Source organism: Salminus brasiliensis, chromosome 17 (assembly GCF_030463535.1).
Source record: "Salminus brasiliensis chromosome 17, fSalBra1.hap2, whole genome shotgun sequence".
Taxonomy (NCBI): Eukaryota; Metazoa; Chordata; class Actinopteri; order Characiformes; family Bryconidae; genus Salminus; species Salminus brasiliensis.
In genome coordinates, this window is record NC_132894.1 from 26,620,490 (window position 1) to 26,637,338 (window position 16,849).

The 16,849-nt window shown below is 41.8% G+C and overlaps 1 protein-coding gene across 2 annotated transcripts; it reads right to left on the reverse strand.

Annotated features, from left to right (window-relative positions):
- Nucleotides 1–464: 464 nt before the first annotated feature.
- On the reverse strand, nucleotides 465–14,600 carry znf821 (zinc finger protein 821). 2 transcript variants are annotated; one of them, XM_072660909.1, is made up of 6 exons: nucleotides 14,143–14,600; nucleotides 8,240–8,371; nucleotides 7,994–8,103; nucleotides 7,222–7,320; nucleotides 5,805–5,971; nucleotides 465–4,238 (listed from the first exon to the last, which is right to left on the reverse strand). In XM_072660909.1, exons 1-6 carry the CDS (start codon nucleotides 14,180–14,182, stop codon nucleotides 3,368–3,370), a joined length of 1,419 nt encoding a protein of 472 aa, XP_072517010.1. In that variant the 5' UTR covers nucleotides 14,183–14,600; the 3' UTR covers nucleotides 465–3,367. The 2 variants fall into 2 exon arrangements, with proteins under 2 accessions (XP_072517010.1, XP_072517011.1); XM_072660910.1 differs by having other exon boundaries at nucleotides 14,130–14,600.
- Between the last annotated feature and the right edge of the window lie 2,249 nt (nucleotides 14,601–16,849).

Here is a 16,849-nt window from a genome sequence, read left to right on the forward strand (position 1 = left end):
TTTTTTGTTTTTGTTTTTTTCTTGTTTTGCTGTTTTAATTCTATGTAAGGACACAAAGATATTGTATTTTTATTGTTACAGCTAACTTCTTGGAAACATTGCATTTATCATGTTTGTTAAGTAAACACAATATAATATATATAATATTACCACAGTGTCCTGACTCGTCTTCTTATTGATCTACATGGGCCATGCATCTGACGACCATAGGTAGAGTATGTGTGCACATGTGAACACCCCCGTGCTCAATGTGATGTAGAAGGGTGTATTCTTGGGTCTGCCCTTCTCACACCCTTGGGCTGGATCAGAGACAAGTCAGCATTGTTTAGGCTTTGGAGTGTTTCACAGCTCTTGTCTGGCTGTGGCGAGGAATAGAGGGCTCTTTGTGAGGAGCGAGCAGCAGTTCATTTCAGAGCAGAGAGCACTGTTTACAGAAGCAGTGAGACGGACAGACAGACATCCTCTGAGCAGTTAGGTCAATGTTTATTCCACATTATACTCCTGGTTTTCATCATAGTCTTTTAAATCTGTTAATCCAGTAACAGAGAATGGCTTTCTGAAAGGAGCATTTGGACGTGTGACACGACATAAATACAGTGTTCAACCTTATCACCCACTGTTCCATCTCATTCATTTTGGCCTTTGTAGACATCTGTAAACATAGTAAAAGAGAGAATCCTGATAAGACATATCCAAAAAAAAGGCAATTCATCATTAGGTCCCTCTCTGTAAGGTTCATTAGAACAGAACTAAGCAGGCATACAATAAAATAACACAAGCTCATAAAACATCTAGAAGACGTAGCATACAACATGCAGGATTCAGCTAAAGCAGTCCCAATCCAAGCTTCACAAGTGGCCACTAACCGTCAGTTAAACGCTCTTAATGCATAAAATGTCAACACAGCAATGCATATCCTATCACTTGCTTCATGAATAATTCACCTCTGAACCTTATTTTGAGAGAAGATCAGGCTTGTTATCGCAAAGCTTATAACAGCAGAGTAGGCGGCATGGTTTTGGAACAGGTTGCCAGAAGATGACCATCCTAGGGCGACCATCTACTCCGAAACATTTTGTGAAGACCAGTCCTGAGTGCAGAATGTTTCTAAACAGCTTTCCATGAGATCCTGCCCCAATTTGTGCAGTACCTATTACATGCTGCTATGTACAAGCCAAGGAGATGAGTTCCATGGAACATTCTGCATTAAATGTGACTTCATTCCCTGAAGCATCCATTCATTAGATTCTCATTCAGTCGTACTCTGGGAGCCAACTTCAGCAAGATCAGCATTTATATTCTGTGATGCTCTGCAAATACCAGCCCTAGTTCTCCACATTTGCCTGAGTTGTGAGGTCTGCTGCATTTGAGTCCATTTCCTTTCACATTATCTGCATAGTAAGAATAGAAAGTGTCAAATGTAATTGTTGAGAACAGATCTTTGCATAGTGATTCAAGCCACTCACGAGAGCAGTGTTTAAACATACATACTCCCTCCCAAGCTTGTTTTACTTTCTCGAAAACCCCTAGGAATGGCTTAAACAAGAAACCTGTATGCTCATTACATTGCTGTTTCAGTGCCGCAGTGTTCATCTGTTTAACTTTGAAGAGGTATTAATAAAGATAATGTGGAACAAAAAGTTACACCTTTGTAAACCTTAATGTTGAGTAGCAGGTCAGTCATGTTAACAATAAATAACTAGAATGAAGAACTGGAATGAAATCAACAAAGCCTACAGCAATGAACAATCTAATAGCTTACCCTGTTTTCAAGAGGTACTCACTGGTGTGTTATTGGCATGAGTGACTAGACACCACAAAACCATTTGTCCTAAGGGTCTAAACTTGTGTAAAATGAGTGTAAACAGCATTTAATAAATATGCACGCTCAGTTATTACAAGGATTTACCTTCTATAGCATCTATAGTTTCCAATTAATTGCCTGTTAAATACAAATGTGCGCAATACCTCAGATTGGAAAGCTTCACCACATATCTGGTCCTGTGACATATGCATTGAATCCGACTGTTTTATATTTCATTAAGCCTTTTTTCTTCTTCTTTTTCACACAATAGTATATCTTATTCACACAAATCATACCGAACCTAAAAAATATCATACCTGTCTCCATATAAAAGCATAACACAAAACAACTCTCCAGTGACAAAGGCAACATTATCATTCATTTGTACACGCCTCAACTTGTAACGGCTAGCGTCGTGAGATGCAGGGCCTCACTGGTATAAGAGAGGTAATGAACATATTATACAGTACAGTGACAACAGCAGAGGAAGAGACAGAGTTGGTTGAGAGTTGGTCAAGCACTCCAAAAAAACAAAACAAAAAAAACCTTACTGATATCCTGGCTCAGCTGAGGAATTTGCAGTGTGAGTGATGTGCAAAATCGAAGGAGAAAAGAGCAGGTCAATGTGACCGGTAAGAGACAACAGTGTGCGAGTGGGTCGCAGCGTTTCACTCTCAGGCTCGGAGGACAACTGGAGGCCCTCAGCATCCCTGAGTGCCTGGACGAGAATGAACCTGTGTTGAGTAGCACGGAGGCATCGGGAGGCCTGGAGTGACTGTACCATGAGCCAGAGGTTTTTAGTATGAAGCCATTTTTTTCTGCCAAGTCCTTTTGAAGCATATTGTAGCAAAACAATCATCTACATTTGGGCCTCTTGTCAGCAGAAAACAAAACGCAGTACCAGAGGGAAAACATGATTGACGACAGTACTTAGACATAGTGGTGTTTGAGTACTGGCAGAGAAAGTGTAAGTAGTAGAGTGTTGTTCAAGTGTAAGTTGGCCTAACGAACATTTTGTCCGTCTGTGGGCCTGTATGACCCGTGCAGAGGCCAGTTTCTGGCTGGGCACTGAGAAGGCCTGTGGTGAGGTAGTTTTATCCGTGGATTTGAGCTAGCCAGTGACACGTTCTGGCAGGAGGAGGGAGTCCTAGCTCCAGCCGCGAGCCTGACAAAGCTTGTATCAGTGGGCTAAATGTGGGATGTGGCTACATGTCTCCCTCCCCTCACTGTAGTTCCTTGTGCAAATAGTAGAGGCCCTCCTTTACGGAAGTGTTTTACTGCTTTGAGGGCTAGAACTGTACTATGTAGGCCCTGAACATGGAACAAGAAAAATCTCCATATAACATGCTTGTTCAAATCACAGGAAATCAAACATTCTTTACCCTGCTGTTAATTTAGAGATTTCTTATATAAATAAGCGTAGTTTGTGTTAATGGCAGTCTTGGAAACCTTGAACTATATTTTAGCTTCTGAAGCAGTTCCACACTGGGAATGGTTTCCTTCGTTTCCTTTCAAGAGTAACAAGCAAACAGAGGCCTCATCCTAAAGTTTGTGTTTGTTTGATTAGGGCAGCTTCATGTACAGCCCGTTATCCATGGAGGGGACGGGCATGGGGAAAGGAAATTGAAATAAGTTCATGTCGGCGGTAAGAGCGGCCATGGCAGCTGGGTCATGCTCGATCTGAGTACGCAGTGTCGGATCGATCTTCTCCAGTCGACGCTTGAGCCGCTTGGCCTCCCTCTCGCGCACCAGCCGAGCCTGTCTCTTCTCGGGAGTCTCGTTGGCCCGTTTGAGCCGCATGGCCTCGCGGTCCCGCTGCAGCCTCCGTGACCGTTGCTCGTCCGTCTCCTGCATGCGCTGCATGCGTTTGGCCTCGCGGTCCCGCAGCCGTCGCAGCTCACGCTCCTCGGGCGTCTCGCACGCTCGCTTGGTCTTCTTGGCCACTCGCTCTCGCTCCAGCCTCTGCATACGAGCCTCGACAGGCTCGTTCCTCCGCCGTGCTGCCCACTTCCTCATGGTGGGTGACTGGCTGCCGACTAGCTGCTGGTAGGCTATGCAGCTGTTGCACACCAGAAGGACACCAGCTGGGTACACAGGCATGGGGTTGATGAGGTCGGGCAGAGGTGAGAGGCTAGGTGAGGAATGGAGAGCATCAGGTAGGGAGGGCAAGGAGGGCCCTGATGAGAGGAGGCTGTCCTGGAGGGGGGGAAGAGCAGTGCCAGGGCTTGGGCCATGGTTGGGGCCATGACTGGGGCCATGACTGGGGCCATGACTGGGGCCATGACTGGGGCCATGACTGGGGCCATGACTGGGGCCATGACTGGGGCCATGGTTGGGCACAGGACCAGCAGACAGATGTTGAGACATGGAACAAGCCTGGTCTTCACTACTGCTCTCCAAGCCACTGGGGTCAAGGAACTCTTTCAGCTTTTCCCTGCAACAGGTAAACAAGACATGTTCTTAAATTTCTTATTTTACCTCGGTAGCCTCAGTTTAACACTGCTTGGATTAATTTAGCAACTTCAGTAAAACTGACCGTCCTTCTGAAGGGATGTCTATCCTTGAACTAACAAATAACAACTAGTTCATTAAGTCATAGAACAGACTTCAAATGATTTCTCTTTAAAATTTTAAGAAAGCAAATTATATGTCTAAAGCTAATGATGAACAGGGACTTGTTTAGACTCTCTGGCCGGTCACATAATATATCCTGCATTTGCATTTTTGTTAAAGAAGTAGAAGAGGAAGAAAAAATTTTAATAAACATATTTTAATGAAAATATTAATATATTCTGTTACTACCCACCTTTTTGTATTGTTATGAATATACTTAGGGTCTTTATTTTATTCTTTACAGAATTATTTATGTTTATTTATTTATACAATCTATGGTATCATATATTAATGGTATTTTATATTCTTGCTAGCCAAACAGCATATAACTCATTTTACAGGTCATCTCTGAATCTTTCACAAAAATGAATGCCGACTGTGACCAAATGAGATGTGTGTTTTACAGCATAAAAAGCACATCCACACACACCTAGTTTAGCATTACACACGGTCAAATATCAGACTAACTCCTTTAAAACAGACAACACATCATCCACATCGTAAAAAGCAGAAGGCTTTTTCTTGCAGCTGCTGTGATGTCTACAGTAGTATGGACAAGACAGAAGTCAACACAAATGGGATAGAACTGTGCCTGGTTTAACTACACAGACTCTTTCATAAACATATGCAGGCACAGAATATGCATTTCATTTATCGTTGTCTGATCACAATCAGATCACAGTGCCTTCTGTGTGTGCCATACAGCTGGCTTTTCATGCAGGCAAGTATATTTGCACATGATCCAATCTCTGAAAAAGCATGTTGAAGCAAGGTGAAAACAGCCTAAAAGATTAACAAACCAGTTGATAATTCATGTTCTGTCTTCTAAAACCTTTAAGACTTTAGATGGGTTTGTAGCTAGTGAGCGTTTTTGATTTATAAGGACTGCGTGTTTTACCACTCCTACAGGGCTCCCTCTGGCATACTCCATTAACAGACATTACAGTTTGCTACAGGGAAATGTTGTAATTAAATATATCTGTAAGATATGTTACAAGAATGTCAAACATATTATTTGACCAATTTACTGTTTTAGAATAACAGGGAGCCAAACAATAAGGGAGGTCAATCACACTGTATAATATCTAATTATATACAGATTGATGATCAAGTATTAAGGTACTTGAGTATTTAAGTCAAGGAGGTTTTCAGCCCCTGCGTACTTGTTCTTTACCTATATATTTCGCCACCTCTCATCAGTTTCCTCTTCCATTTAAACACATTGTTGGATCTTGGTGATGGTGGAAGGATCATATGATGAAGTGTGAATGACAATATAGTGTGTGCAAACCTCTCAATGATTACAAAATTTAATTCCTCTAGAGGCTTCCTGGAACCATGCCAATTCACACTTCTGATGTGGTCCACAAAGGTGTAGTTTACAGACCTGTTGAAGTTGCTGGTGTCAGTGAAGCGAGCTCCACACACAGCACAGTTGGACAGTCGGTCATCTGAATGAATGAGGAGGTGGCGCCCGAGGGAACCTGGGGAGCTGAGAGCACGTCCACACACTGGACACACATAATTCTTACTGCTGCCCACCGTTGATGTGTGCTGTTCAGATAAACAATAAAAAGATACATGTAAATTTAGTCTAAGGCAAGTTTAAAACATGGGTTAAATGAATGCACACACTCACCAAGCACTATTTTTTAAGTAACGCCTTTATATCTATGCATTCATGCAATCATCTAATCAGTCAATCATGTCACAGCAATGCCATGCATTAAATCATGCAGCTAAGGGCAAGCAACCTCAGGTATTTTGAGCATGGCATGATTGCTGGTTCCAGATTGATTTCTCCTGGGATCATCAACACAACATTCTTTAGAGCAGGGGTGGGCAATTCCCATCCAGAAGAGCTGGGGTTTCTGCACAGGAACACCTGATTCAACTCACCTTTTAATGACCAGGTTTAGTAGGCCTGTTACAACAAGAGAAGCAGCAAACTGTGCAGGACTCTGGCCCCCTTTGCCCACCCCTGCTCTAGAGTTTACTCAGAATCAATAAAGAAACAGCATCCAGTAAGTGGCGGTTCTACAGACAGAAACGCCTTGTTGATTAGAAAGGTCAACAGAGAATGACCAGACTGGTTTAAGCTGACAGAAAGATTCAGATAACCATGACCCAATCTGTCTAGTGTCAACATTCCAGGTTGTTGGAGGTGGTGTAATGGTGTGGGGCCTGCTAATACCAATCAACCATCGCTTGAATGCCAAAGCAAAAGTCTCTTAAACTAGTTTCATGAACATGACAAAGAGTTCAGTGTTCCTCAGTGACCTTTCCGGTCACCCGATCTGAATCCAAAGGAAAACCTTTGCATGTGGTAGAGGAGATTCTCAGCACATAAGTGTACTGCATTGCATTGTAATCATGTCAACATGGGCCACCCATATTAAAGGAAAGTTTTTTAATATCTTGTGTAATATATGCCACACAGAATTGTGGCCGTTTTGAGAGCAAAGGGAGGCTTCAGTTTTTGTATTAGTGTTATTACTATAGTGCTCTGTGACTGTGTAATTCAAAGCATTGTCTCAGGATGTAATGTCTATTGGTATTAATACATCATAAACTTTACAGAATGTGAAAATTCATAGCTCACAACACTGAATAATTAAAGTGGTCAACAATACAAACCACACAGTCCTTAATTGGATCATAACAGCTTATGATAAAACACCTTCTGCTGTGTCACATATGTGTATATGTGAGCTGCTTCATGTGGGTTTAAAAGGTCATTAGGCCTTGCTAGCTTATTAGCACCCTGACCGGAAATTAAGAAGCTTTGGGAGTGGTGTCCTTACCTGGTAGACGTGTGCAATGAGCTGCTCAGGGCTGCTGAACTCCAGAGTGCAGAGGGGACATATATAATTACCTCCCAGGTCTGTCCCCCCCTCGCTCTCCTAATGAACACAATGTACCACACAGGGAGAGTGTTAGTGACATTTCCCAGAGTGCCGGTAAAGACTTAGTCTGACAATAAAAGCAGTGAAATTAGCCACATAGAGTGGGTGTCCTGTTGGCAGGGGTGTAGGTGTGTGTGGTATATGTCAATTGGAGAATCTACAGTAGTAACAGTGTATGACGCTATACACTATCTGTGCTCATGGCTAATGTAACTGCCAACGACTAGGAGGAGGCTTTAGCGTGGCATATGAGCATATCCCACAAGTCTGTGTGAGTCACCCCAACTGTCCTGGTGGCACTTTATACTGTGTTGCCATAGAGGCATGAATCACACTTCAGAAATAACCAGGCACATTTCTTACTACACACAAGAGCTCCTTAGAAGGCACCGATTTGATACATCACAGAAACTCTGATTTGTGCTTTGTTTTAGCAGTCAGGCTCTCTTTTTGCCTTAGTTGACCTTACTGGCAGTACATGTTTTATACAGAAACATGAAAAGGAGTGAAAAGGAGATCAACCTACACTAAGTAATTTATATATACACAATTACTTAACAGCTTAGTAAGCAGAGCAGCTTGAAAATGAAAAGAAAGGTGCATTACTTGCAATCAAACTCAGGCAAATTCTCTGACTCTATAAAGCTCATTTCATGACAGTCAAACTCACCTCCTTCACGTCTCCACCATGTATCGAACACTGGCTGCCCTTACTCGTCATGTTTTCATCAACTGAGGAGCTGGAGGAGTTCTCCTTGTCCAAGTCGCTGTCGCTGTCATCTGGAGACACAAAACATCCCATTAACAAAGCACAGATTACATGCCCTATATCAGACATTCATTAAGCTTTAATATTCCACACAATAAGCCACGGCTAATCATACTGAGAAGTTCACTTGGTGGCTGTGAGACTCACCAGTTATGTTGTCCTGATCGTCAAGTTCTTGGGAGTCATTGCTGTGACAGGCAGGGTTTTCTACAAAGTCGTTTCTAGCCTCCATCTCTGAAGTGTGCTGTGGGCCAGCGAACCCTGTCATGTGAAACGGCCCTATGGATGAAAGAAAATACAATGAGTGGGAAAATGCCAGGTGGAGAGCCAAGGTGAAAGCCTTGCAATTAAAGGTATCAGCATACTGAAACTTTCATCATTTACAGTACCAGTCAAAGGTACATGTGCTAATCATCATCTTAAAACACCTGATCCAAATGCTAGGGTGAGCCTATGTTTGTATTTAAAAAATGGTGAATACTGGGGACACAAGCATATCCACTGTAGTTAAAACCATCTACATGCACATTGCCACAGTTCTACAACTTAGGCCTACTTGTTTTTAAGATGATGGTCAGCACACATTCAACCTGGTGCTTCCAAATGTTGACTGGGACTGTATACATGGCATGTCATTACTGTCATAAGAGTTCAACAGTTTCTTAAAATCTGATTTTGTGTGGAAATTTAAAAATAGTATTGCCAGTTAACACTCCTGAGAGACCTCCAAGGCTTTTGTTCTTGTGTTAAAAGCATGGTCAATGATCAAACCTACGCAGCAGGGTGTGGCCTATTGGGGTAAAATAGGGAATTTGCTATGTATATGCACTCACACTCAAATGACTTGGCTTTTAATAAATGGACTGTAAATACTGGGCATTGGGATTTTTGGTGCAGCAAAAGCTTATAGGGTTCAGTTGGAGAGTTTTGTTTTTATCCAAGCTAAACTGTGTCAGATATAATCAAACAATCAGCTATTCTGACTATATAGTCAGCTATTCAAAACAAATTGTATGTGCAACATAACAAGATATGTGCATAGTCCAAACATTAACATATGAACACAAAACTCATCAGTCACTTTTTATTTTTGAAGTGTCAGAAAATCATATAAAGACACCATTGTATTGTATCTAATCTATCGAACTTCAACACGGTGGTAAAAATCCACTGATTGCTTCAGCAGCCTATGAGTTTGCAGGCCTAGCTGCAACAACTGTGGGCAAATGTGCTGCAGGATGCCATACAGAACCTGTATGCCTCCATGCACAACCACATTTCATTATTGTAATCACTTACATATCATCTTTATATTCACACAGTTTCATTCCATATTTTCATGTTCATATTCATGTTTTATTTTTGTCAATCAGGGTACGTTGATTAATGAGATTTTTTTTCTAAATACATCTGGGCGATTTCCATTGCTCCACTTAGCAAGAAAAGTGCAGCTGTTTTTTTTTTTTAATGCTGTAAAAAAGTTACAAGGTTTTGATATAACCAGCAGAATATAGCAGAACCTGAGGCAAAAATCCCATCAAACCCAATAAAACCACCAATTCAGCAGAACGTATGGCCCTGCTAAAACTTTGTTCCAGTTTGTCCTGAAGTCCACTGTACTGTTGCTGACCTAATCTCAGAACAAAATCAGAATGCAAGCAACATTTTCCCGACACTATCGTGCAGGCAGTGAACTCAGCCCAGAGGCTTCTGCTGTGCCAGGGAAACTGCCTGCACCGTAGCTCCAGGCTCTGCATACATTAATATCAGGGTTCTTACATATTCTGTACAACACCGCACCGCAACTGCAGAAACCAGGCTAGAGAATGTGTCAACACATGCACTGTGTAACTGCCTACAATAACGCATCAACGCGTTAACAAATATGTGCATTTGCACATATGCAAACATTTGCATGCAAGCGCCATTTTACAGTGACTAAATTCACACCCAACACTGCAGCCCTGAAGGAAACAGCCTGGCTCTGCCGCCTGCGAGTCAGTGCTTCGACTGTGAGAAATCAACTCTTCCAAAAGCACTAGTCCGCCCACACAGACCTGCTTCTCCCTCTGTCCTCCGAACTAGCACGCATCTCATTACAGCAACGCTACCATTCAGCCTTCAGAAGGCATAGCACCACTTTGAAGTCTAATTAGACACAATTACTGTGACTTTCTCCTAATAAGGCTCTCAGAGGAAAGAGGTCCCGTTCACATGAAATACTGTATATGTCACATTCTCTTTCAGTTTTATAATTCAGCTTTCAAATTAAAATGAATTAGCAGGGATTGGCTGCTTGATTATATGAATGTAACAACATGTCATATTGTATCAAACTGTCTTATTAGGACTAGCGTATTAGCTTGTGGCTAGGGCATTAGATTGGAATATCATAAAAGCTCAGCTTGTGTTTAAAATATTGTGCCATTACACAGTTGAATGCTCTAAAAACACTAGGAACAGATACATTAACATACTGAAGGAAAATTATGGCAATGGTTCAAAGTTTCTGTATAATTTAATAAACAGATTTAAACAAGGTCATTGAGAATGGTTTGCTGTCAAACAGTACACTGTAGAGTTGGACTTCTTTACAGTGATTGGAACCAGGGGCCATGATCTCTATATGAACATCTATATGCATCTCAATAACTGAAAAAAATTGATCTTTGGCCATATTTAATTTTGAAACATATTTTAAGTCTTTTTTGTTTGTTTTGATTAGTATGGCTGATCGCTCATGGAACTCAGAAATATCTGATAATCAGACTAGTATCTTTGATTATTAGAATATTTCCTGAGACTAAACAGAAAAGGATGTACAGTACAGAAATGTCCAACCTGTGACAGATATGTCATTTACGCACTCAATACTTGCACGTATTACTGCATCCTTGTACTGTTTCATACATCAGCTTGTGGCACTACTGAGATGTTATTGAAGCCCAGGTTGCTTTGATAGTGACCTAGTCTGTAGTGCTGGGTCGGTTGTTTCTCATCTTCTGCATTAAGCTCGTCAGCAGATGGAAGCAGGTAGTGCTCCAAAATCTCCAAGTTCTAAATAATGTGAACTGTTGCATCCCTACATGATGAGCACAATAACTCTTTCACTGGAATGAGTAGTAGTTTTTCCCTTCCTTTCCTCCGCCAAACAGCCTGACCTCACTCATGATGTGTCTGAGCCCATCAAATAGGGTGTCTGATTTTTTCATGGGGAAAGACGAGTTCTGTATGTTCAACTATGAACTGCCCAACAGACTGGATCTACGGCAAGCAGCCGGTGATTGATGTGAGAGATGCCCATCCCCCCACAGCCAGGCTCTGTCTGTACATCTGTCTCTCTACACTCTTTCCCTCCTCCTTCTCTCTCTCTCTCTGCCACTCTGATGTTATCTCTCAGTCTGTGTGACTGTAGGCAGGAGGTGACGCAGTGTCTGACTGAATCCAGACAAAGAGACAAACTCATCAGCCAACACACACACACACACACACACACACACACACACACACACACACACACACACACACACACACACACACACACACAGGAGAAAGAATCAGCTAAGGCTGGCGGACGGTGGGGGAGGCAAAACAAAACACACAAAAGAAGGGGAGAACGCCAAAACTTAACTCAAATACCAAGCAATAGGGGGTGCGATTGAATTAAAGACACTCACAACCCCCCCTCCAAATAATCAAACCATAGAAAAGAAAAAGAAAAAAAAAACCCAGACGGACAGAACGTCAGACAGGAAACATTTGGGCGAGTGGGGGCGTTATGCGGGGCCCCATGTCTGTGGGTTATCTGTGCTCTACTTTCTCAGGGGGGAGTGATGGTGAAAAGCAGACATCTGATAATCCCAGTCATCCAATTCAGTTCTCACTTTGCCTAATTGGTAAAGTGGTGTTCCTGTCAAGGTAGAAGCAGCAGTTCACACTTTTTCGGCTGAAAGTACTGTTCCCCGTGGTTTAAGAGGCAATAAAAAGCTCAACACTCTGTCTGACTTGCAATTTGAACAATATGTTGAAATTAACTGCAATTGTATTTCATACTGAGGCAGAAAAGGTGCATACTGACTCGACTCTGTTTGACTGAGTGAAAACGTGTGGCAAGATTACATGAAAGTTATACAACCACCATTGTAAAGCCATGCACCAAAATGGAAAATGGGCTTTACTACTAATATTCAATATTTTTTAACATTTAGAAAACGTTGGTAAACAGAAATTAGCTTAGTATCCCAGCATCATCCAAGCAGAGAACAGCATCAAATGCCGTTTTGAAATATTGATCTAAGCAAATCTAAACCTCTGTCTATTTTTTCTTAATAATCACCTGCCTTAATATCTGATATCACATGACATCTTCATGCATCTCTGCTTTTGCGAGTGCACAGTCAAATCACACACCCCAACTTCCACTAACTCGTGAGAGTGTTATTATTTAGGACCCTGCTTTTGAAATAACATGAGCAAGCTAACAAATAAGACTCTACCTATACAGAAAAAACTGCACCTGTCCACAGCAACACCCTGTCCAATAAAAAAAGTCAAAGACCCTGAATACTGTCCATCAGGCCACCTAAAGGGAACGCCCAACGAGTAAACTAGGCCTATTTCAAAACAATCTTAGATGCTACATTTAGAAAAGAGGCCTAAAGGCTATTTTATAACTGCTAGAGCTTATTGTTGCCAATCCCCTCCAGTGGACGTGTGCTCTGTAAGCCCCACAACACTGTGAAAGAGCAGAAACAGCAGAAACAGAGAATACACTGATCACTGATGTTCTCATTCCTGCCACACAAGAGAAGAGAGAAACTTCACCAAATAAGCTGTGTCAGAAGTTTGCTAGGCAAATGTCACATTCAAAGGACAGGAAAGGTTCGTGACAAGTTATTAACAAGAAACCTGCCTGCATCTGACAACAGCCGAAAGGAAGGGCAGAGGTAAACTGTGGATGATGTGTGGGTGGCCGTGAGCTTACTACAGCAGGAAAGATCTCTGACCATAAGCAGGCCATTATAACATAGTCATTACATGCAATTGAATATATGAGCTTAAACATGTCAGCAGTACTACACAGATCTTCTCCACAATGTCTGTTAAGAGAAGTCAAAGTCCAGTAGATCTGAACCAGCCCAGTTAAATCCATTTGTATGAAACTGTCCAGTAGTGTAGCTAGCTAGCTAACTTAAAGCGAGGGAAGTGACCAAAAACAGGACACTGCCAGAGTTACTGAATGAGACAAAACCTCATCACGTTGAAGTCTTGGTGGTGAAGGGTTTTTTTAAACGGTACTGAAAGCGTACATAGATCCAAAGGACCTTAAACTGCGCTTCAGGAAGAATGATGAGCAATACTGAGCAATTCATTCAACATAGGGACCTCATTAAAGACCGGTATTCCCTCGGTTAGAGACCTTCTAACGTCCCAAAACAGCAGAAAAGTCACGGTATTTACATATTTACTACACACTGCTTCAAACAAGCAATGGTGGGTCCACACAGAGGGCAACAACAAATAGTGTAGCTAGCTAACACCTCTGTCTTCTGAGGGAGACCAACGTCGAGAGCTTGCTATTAGCCTAGCTTCCGAACAACACCACTCAGAATTAGCGTGTTAAGTTTGGCAACACAGGGAGAAATGGCCAACACTTTAGTCGTAATTTCAGCGAGTAAAAGAGCATGTTCGTACCCAGCCCAGCTCTATAAAGCAATGTGGGTGTTAAAAGTAATTGGGATGTTTCACAACGCTACAGCTAACCTACCGAGACTGATACCGAGCGTGTGAACCAATGGTGGCAAAACTCCACCCCGCGACTTTGCTCCCACTGCCTGGGCAGCTCTGTTGCAGCCCAGCTGAGGAGCAGAGCTTCCCGTGCAGTTGGAGCGAAATCCCGGGGTAGATCTCTGCATTATGGACCTGGATTTGCCTCCACTGGCGTGAACGAGAGTTTAACCCGAATCAAACTGTGAGCATCCCGCCAGGTTTCGTGTGGCTCTACTGCGTAGATCAATTAAAATAGCGTTTACAATACCTGCGATACCTACAATTCACTTTGAAAGGGTTGGTCTGTTTGCGCCTTGACATATTATTCCTCCCCACTCCCAGATGAAAAAAAGTCGAATCCCCTCCTCGACCCGACAGGTTGACTTATTTTTCGGCCAATCCAGCAACGAAGAATTCCAACAATCCCTCTTTTTGTGGACGAGCAGCTCACGCAGAGAAAAGGGAAACAATAACATTGGAGAGCCTGGTGATGTTCGCCCGGGCACAGTTGAGTCGGAGCTCCGCTACATTGGCCAACGCAGTCCGGCTCGGTTCATTCAGTCACACAAAACGGGACACTTTCTGCGTTCAGCGTCGTCGTACTCTCGCCGTGGCTGACCAACTCCGTCATTTTGGGACGGGAATGTCCGAGCTACATCGCCGCAGGGACAGAGAGAGATGTAGAGAAAGTGTCAGGAGCGGCAGCGCTGATGGAGGTGCTGCTCTCTGCGATGCTCCGCGCTGTTTGCGCCGCAGCGTCGCAGAAACACTGCGCAGATTGAGCGCAGCCACGCAATAAGAGCTGCCAGCTTTCTAAAGGGGGGAGCCGAAACGCATTGTGGGATGCATGCCATAGAAATGGAAGACAACGATTTACTTGAAAACAACTTAAAATCATATTTTTTCCACTGAAGAAAACATCAAAAACGAACTGATTTGACAACTTGTATTTAATGACTTCCTTCAGTCTAAGCTACCGGTTAAAATGTAAAAAAAAAAAAAAAAAAAAAAAACTGACTGCTTGTACCTAATGGGACATTCCACAGATTTTTCAAAATGTTTGCATATTTCAGCCATTGAGACCGAAACAAATTCATTCAGGTAGTTTGCAATCTACACTTCTTCATTTTTATGGCCTTATGAAATGCTGCTAAAGGTTGCCATGCGTGTACACTCACTACCTGCTGCGCCACTGTCGCTCGCTGTCTGCCAAAATAAATCATTTCAAAAATAAAAACAGCAAACATTTAGGTGAAAGACTTATTTCAAAACTTTCTAAAAGTGTTCAGAATCATATTGTCTAATACACTTCTTTGAGGATGCTTTTAGAGTCAATCTAAGCTAAGCACTGTATTTTCTAGAACAGAGCATTTCTCATCAAACCACCATTAATTACTTTGTGTTAATCCGAACACTGCATCCAGAGATGATTTATTATTATTATTATTATTATTATTATGTTGTTGTTGTTGTTGTTTTATTGATGTTTTTTTCTTTAAGTAAGAGTAACAACATGGATGCTAAGCTCATCACTGCTGAACATGTCTTCTACAGAGGAAACTGTTCAGTGTGATGATCAAAACAGCCTATTAACACTGAGATAAATAACTGATCAGCACAGTGATTTATCAGTCTACTCATGCTTTAGCTGAGCTCAGTAACACAGATAAGTAACTGATCAGCACAGTGATTTATCAGTCTACTCAGGCTTTAGTAGAGCTCAGTAACACTGAGATAAATAACTGATCAGCACAGTGATTTATCAGTCTACTCATGCTTTAGCTGAGCTCAGTAACACTGAGATAAATAACTGATCAGCACAGTGATTTATCAGTCTACTCATGCTTTAGCTGAGCTCAGTAACACAGATAAATAACTGATCAGCACAGTGATTTATCAGTCTACTCAGGCTTTAGCTGAGCTCAGTAACACTGAGATAAATAACTGATCAGCACAGTGATTTTTCAGTCTACTCATGCTTTAGCTGAGCTCAGTAATACTGAGATAAATAACTGATCAGCACAGTGATTTATCAGTCTACTCATGCTTTAGCTGAGCTCAGTAACACTGAGATAAATAACTGATCAGCACAGTGATTTATCAGTCTACTCATGCTTTAGCTGAGCTCAGTAACACTGAGATAAATAACTGATCAGCACAGTGATTTATCAGTCTACTCATGCTTTAGTAGGGTTCAGTAGCACTGAGATAAATAACTGATCAGCACAGTGATTTATCAGTCTACTCATGCTTTAGCTGAGCTCAGTAACACAGATAAATAACTGATCAGCACAGTGATTTATCAGTCTACTCAGGCTTTAGCTGAGCTCAGTAACACTGAGATAAATAACTGATCAGCACAGTGATTTATCAGTCTACTCATGCTTTAGCTGAGCTCAGTAACACTGAGATAAATAACTGATCAGCAGAGTTTTATTATTATTTGTTATATATAGAAGCATGTCAACTCGAAGCTTTAAATGCATATATTGTTTTTTACCTGGTAAAATGGTTAAAATGATTTGTATACAAGGAAAACCATTGTATGCACATCTATAACTTTATATGTTGTGTTATATGTTATGTTATATTACTATTGATCACATGACTTATTACAACCTAATGCCCAAGCAATGGAAAAAAACTCAAATGAGTAATTTACTTACTGTGAAGTGAACTCCATATGCCATACATACACACGTGAAGATATTTTGTCTAACAAAACGTGCTACCTAGGCGACAGCATTTTGTGTTCATCTAGTGCTAATGCCAGTTCTAAACAGTAGAGGGCGCCCAGTATCATTGTGTTTCTGACCTATTGATCCTTGCCTGTGTTTTTTCACTGTATTTACAAACAGGCTACACATTCAGTGTACAGACCAATTGGCAAAACTTTAGCTGTGTTCAATATATTTTACACTTGATGTTAAAGGTTTAATTATCAGTTCAACACTGACTGATTTTTTGGGGGGAAATGTGTCAAGGTCA

Coding starts and splice junctions, on each gene's coding strand:
- znf821 (XM_072660909.1), bottom strand. CDS start 14,182: ATGTCAAGGCGCAAACAGACCAACCCTTTCAAAGTGAATT. Junction 8,104..8,239: donor CGATCAGGACAACATAACTG/GTGAGTCTCACA, acceptor TTGTGTCTCCAG/ATGACAGCGACAGCGACTTG. Junction 7,321..7,993: donor ATGGTGGAGACGTGAAGGAG/GTGAGTTTGACT, acceptor TGTGTTCATTAG/GAGAGCGAGGGGGGGACAGA.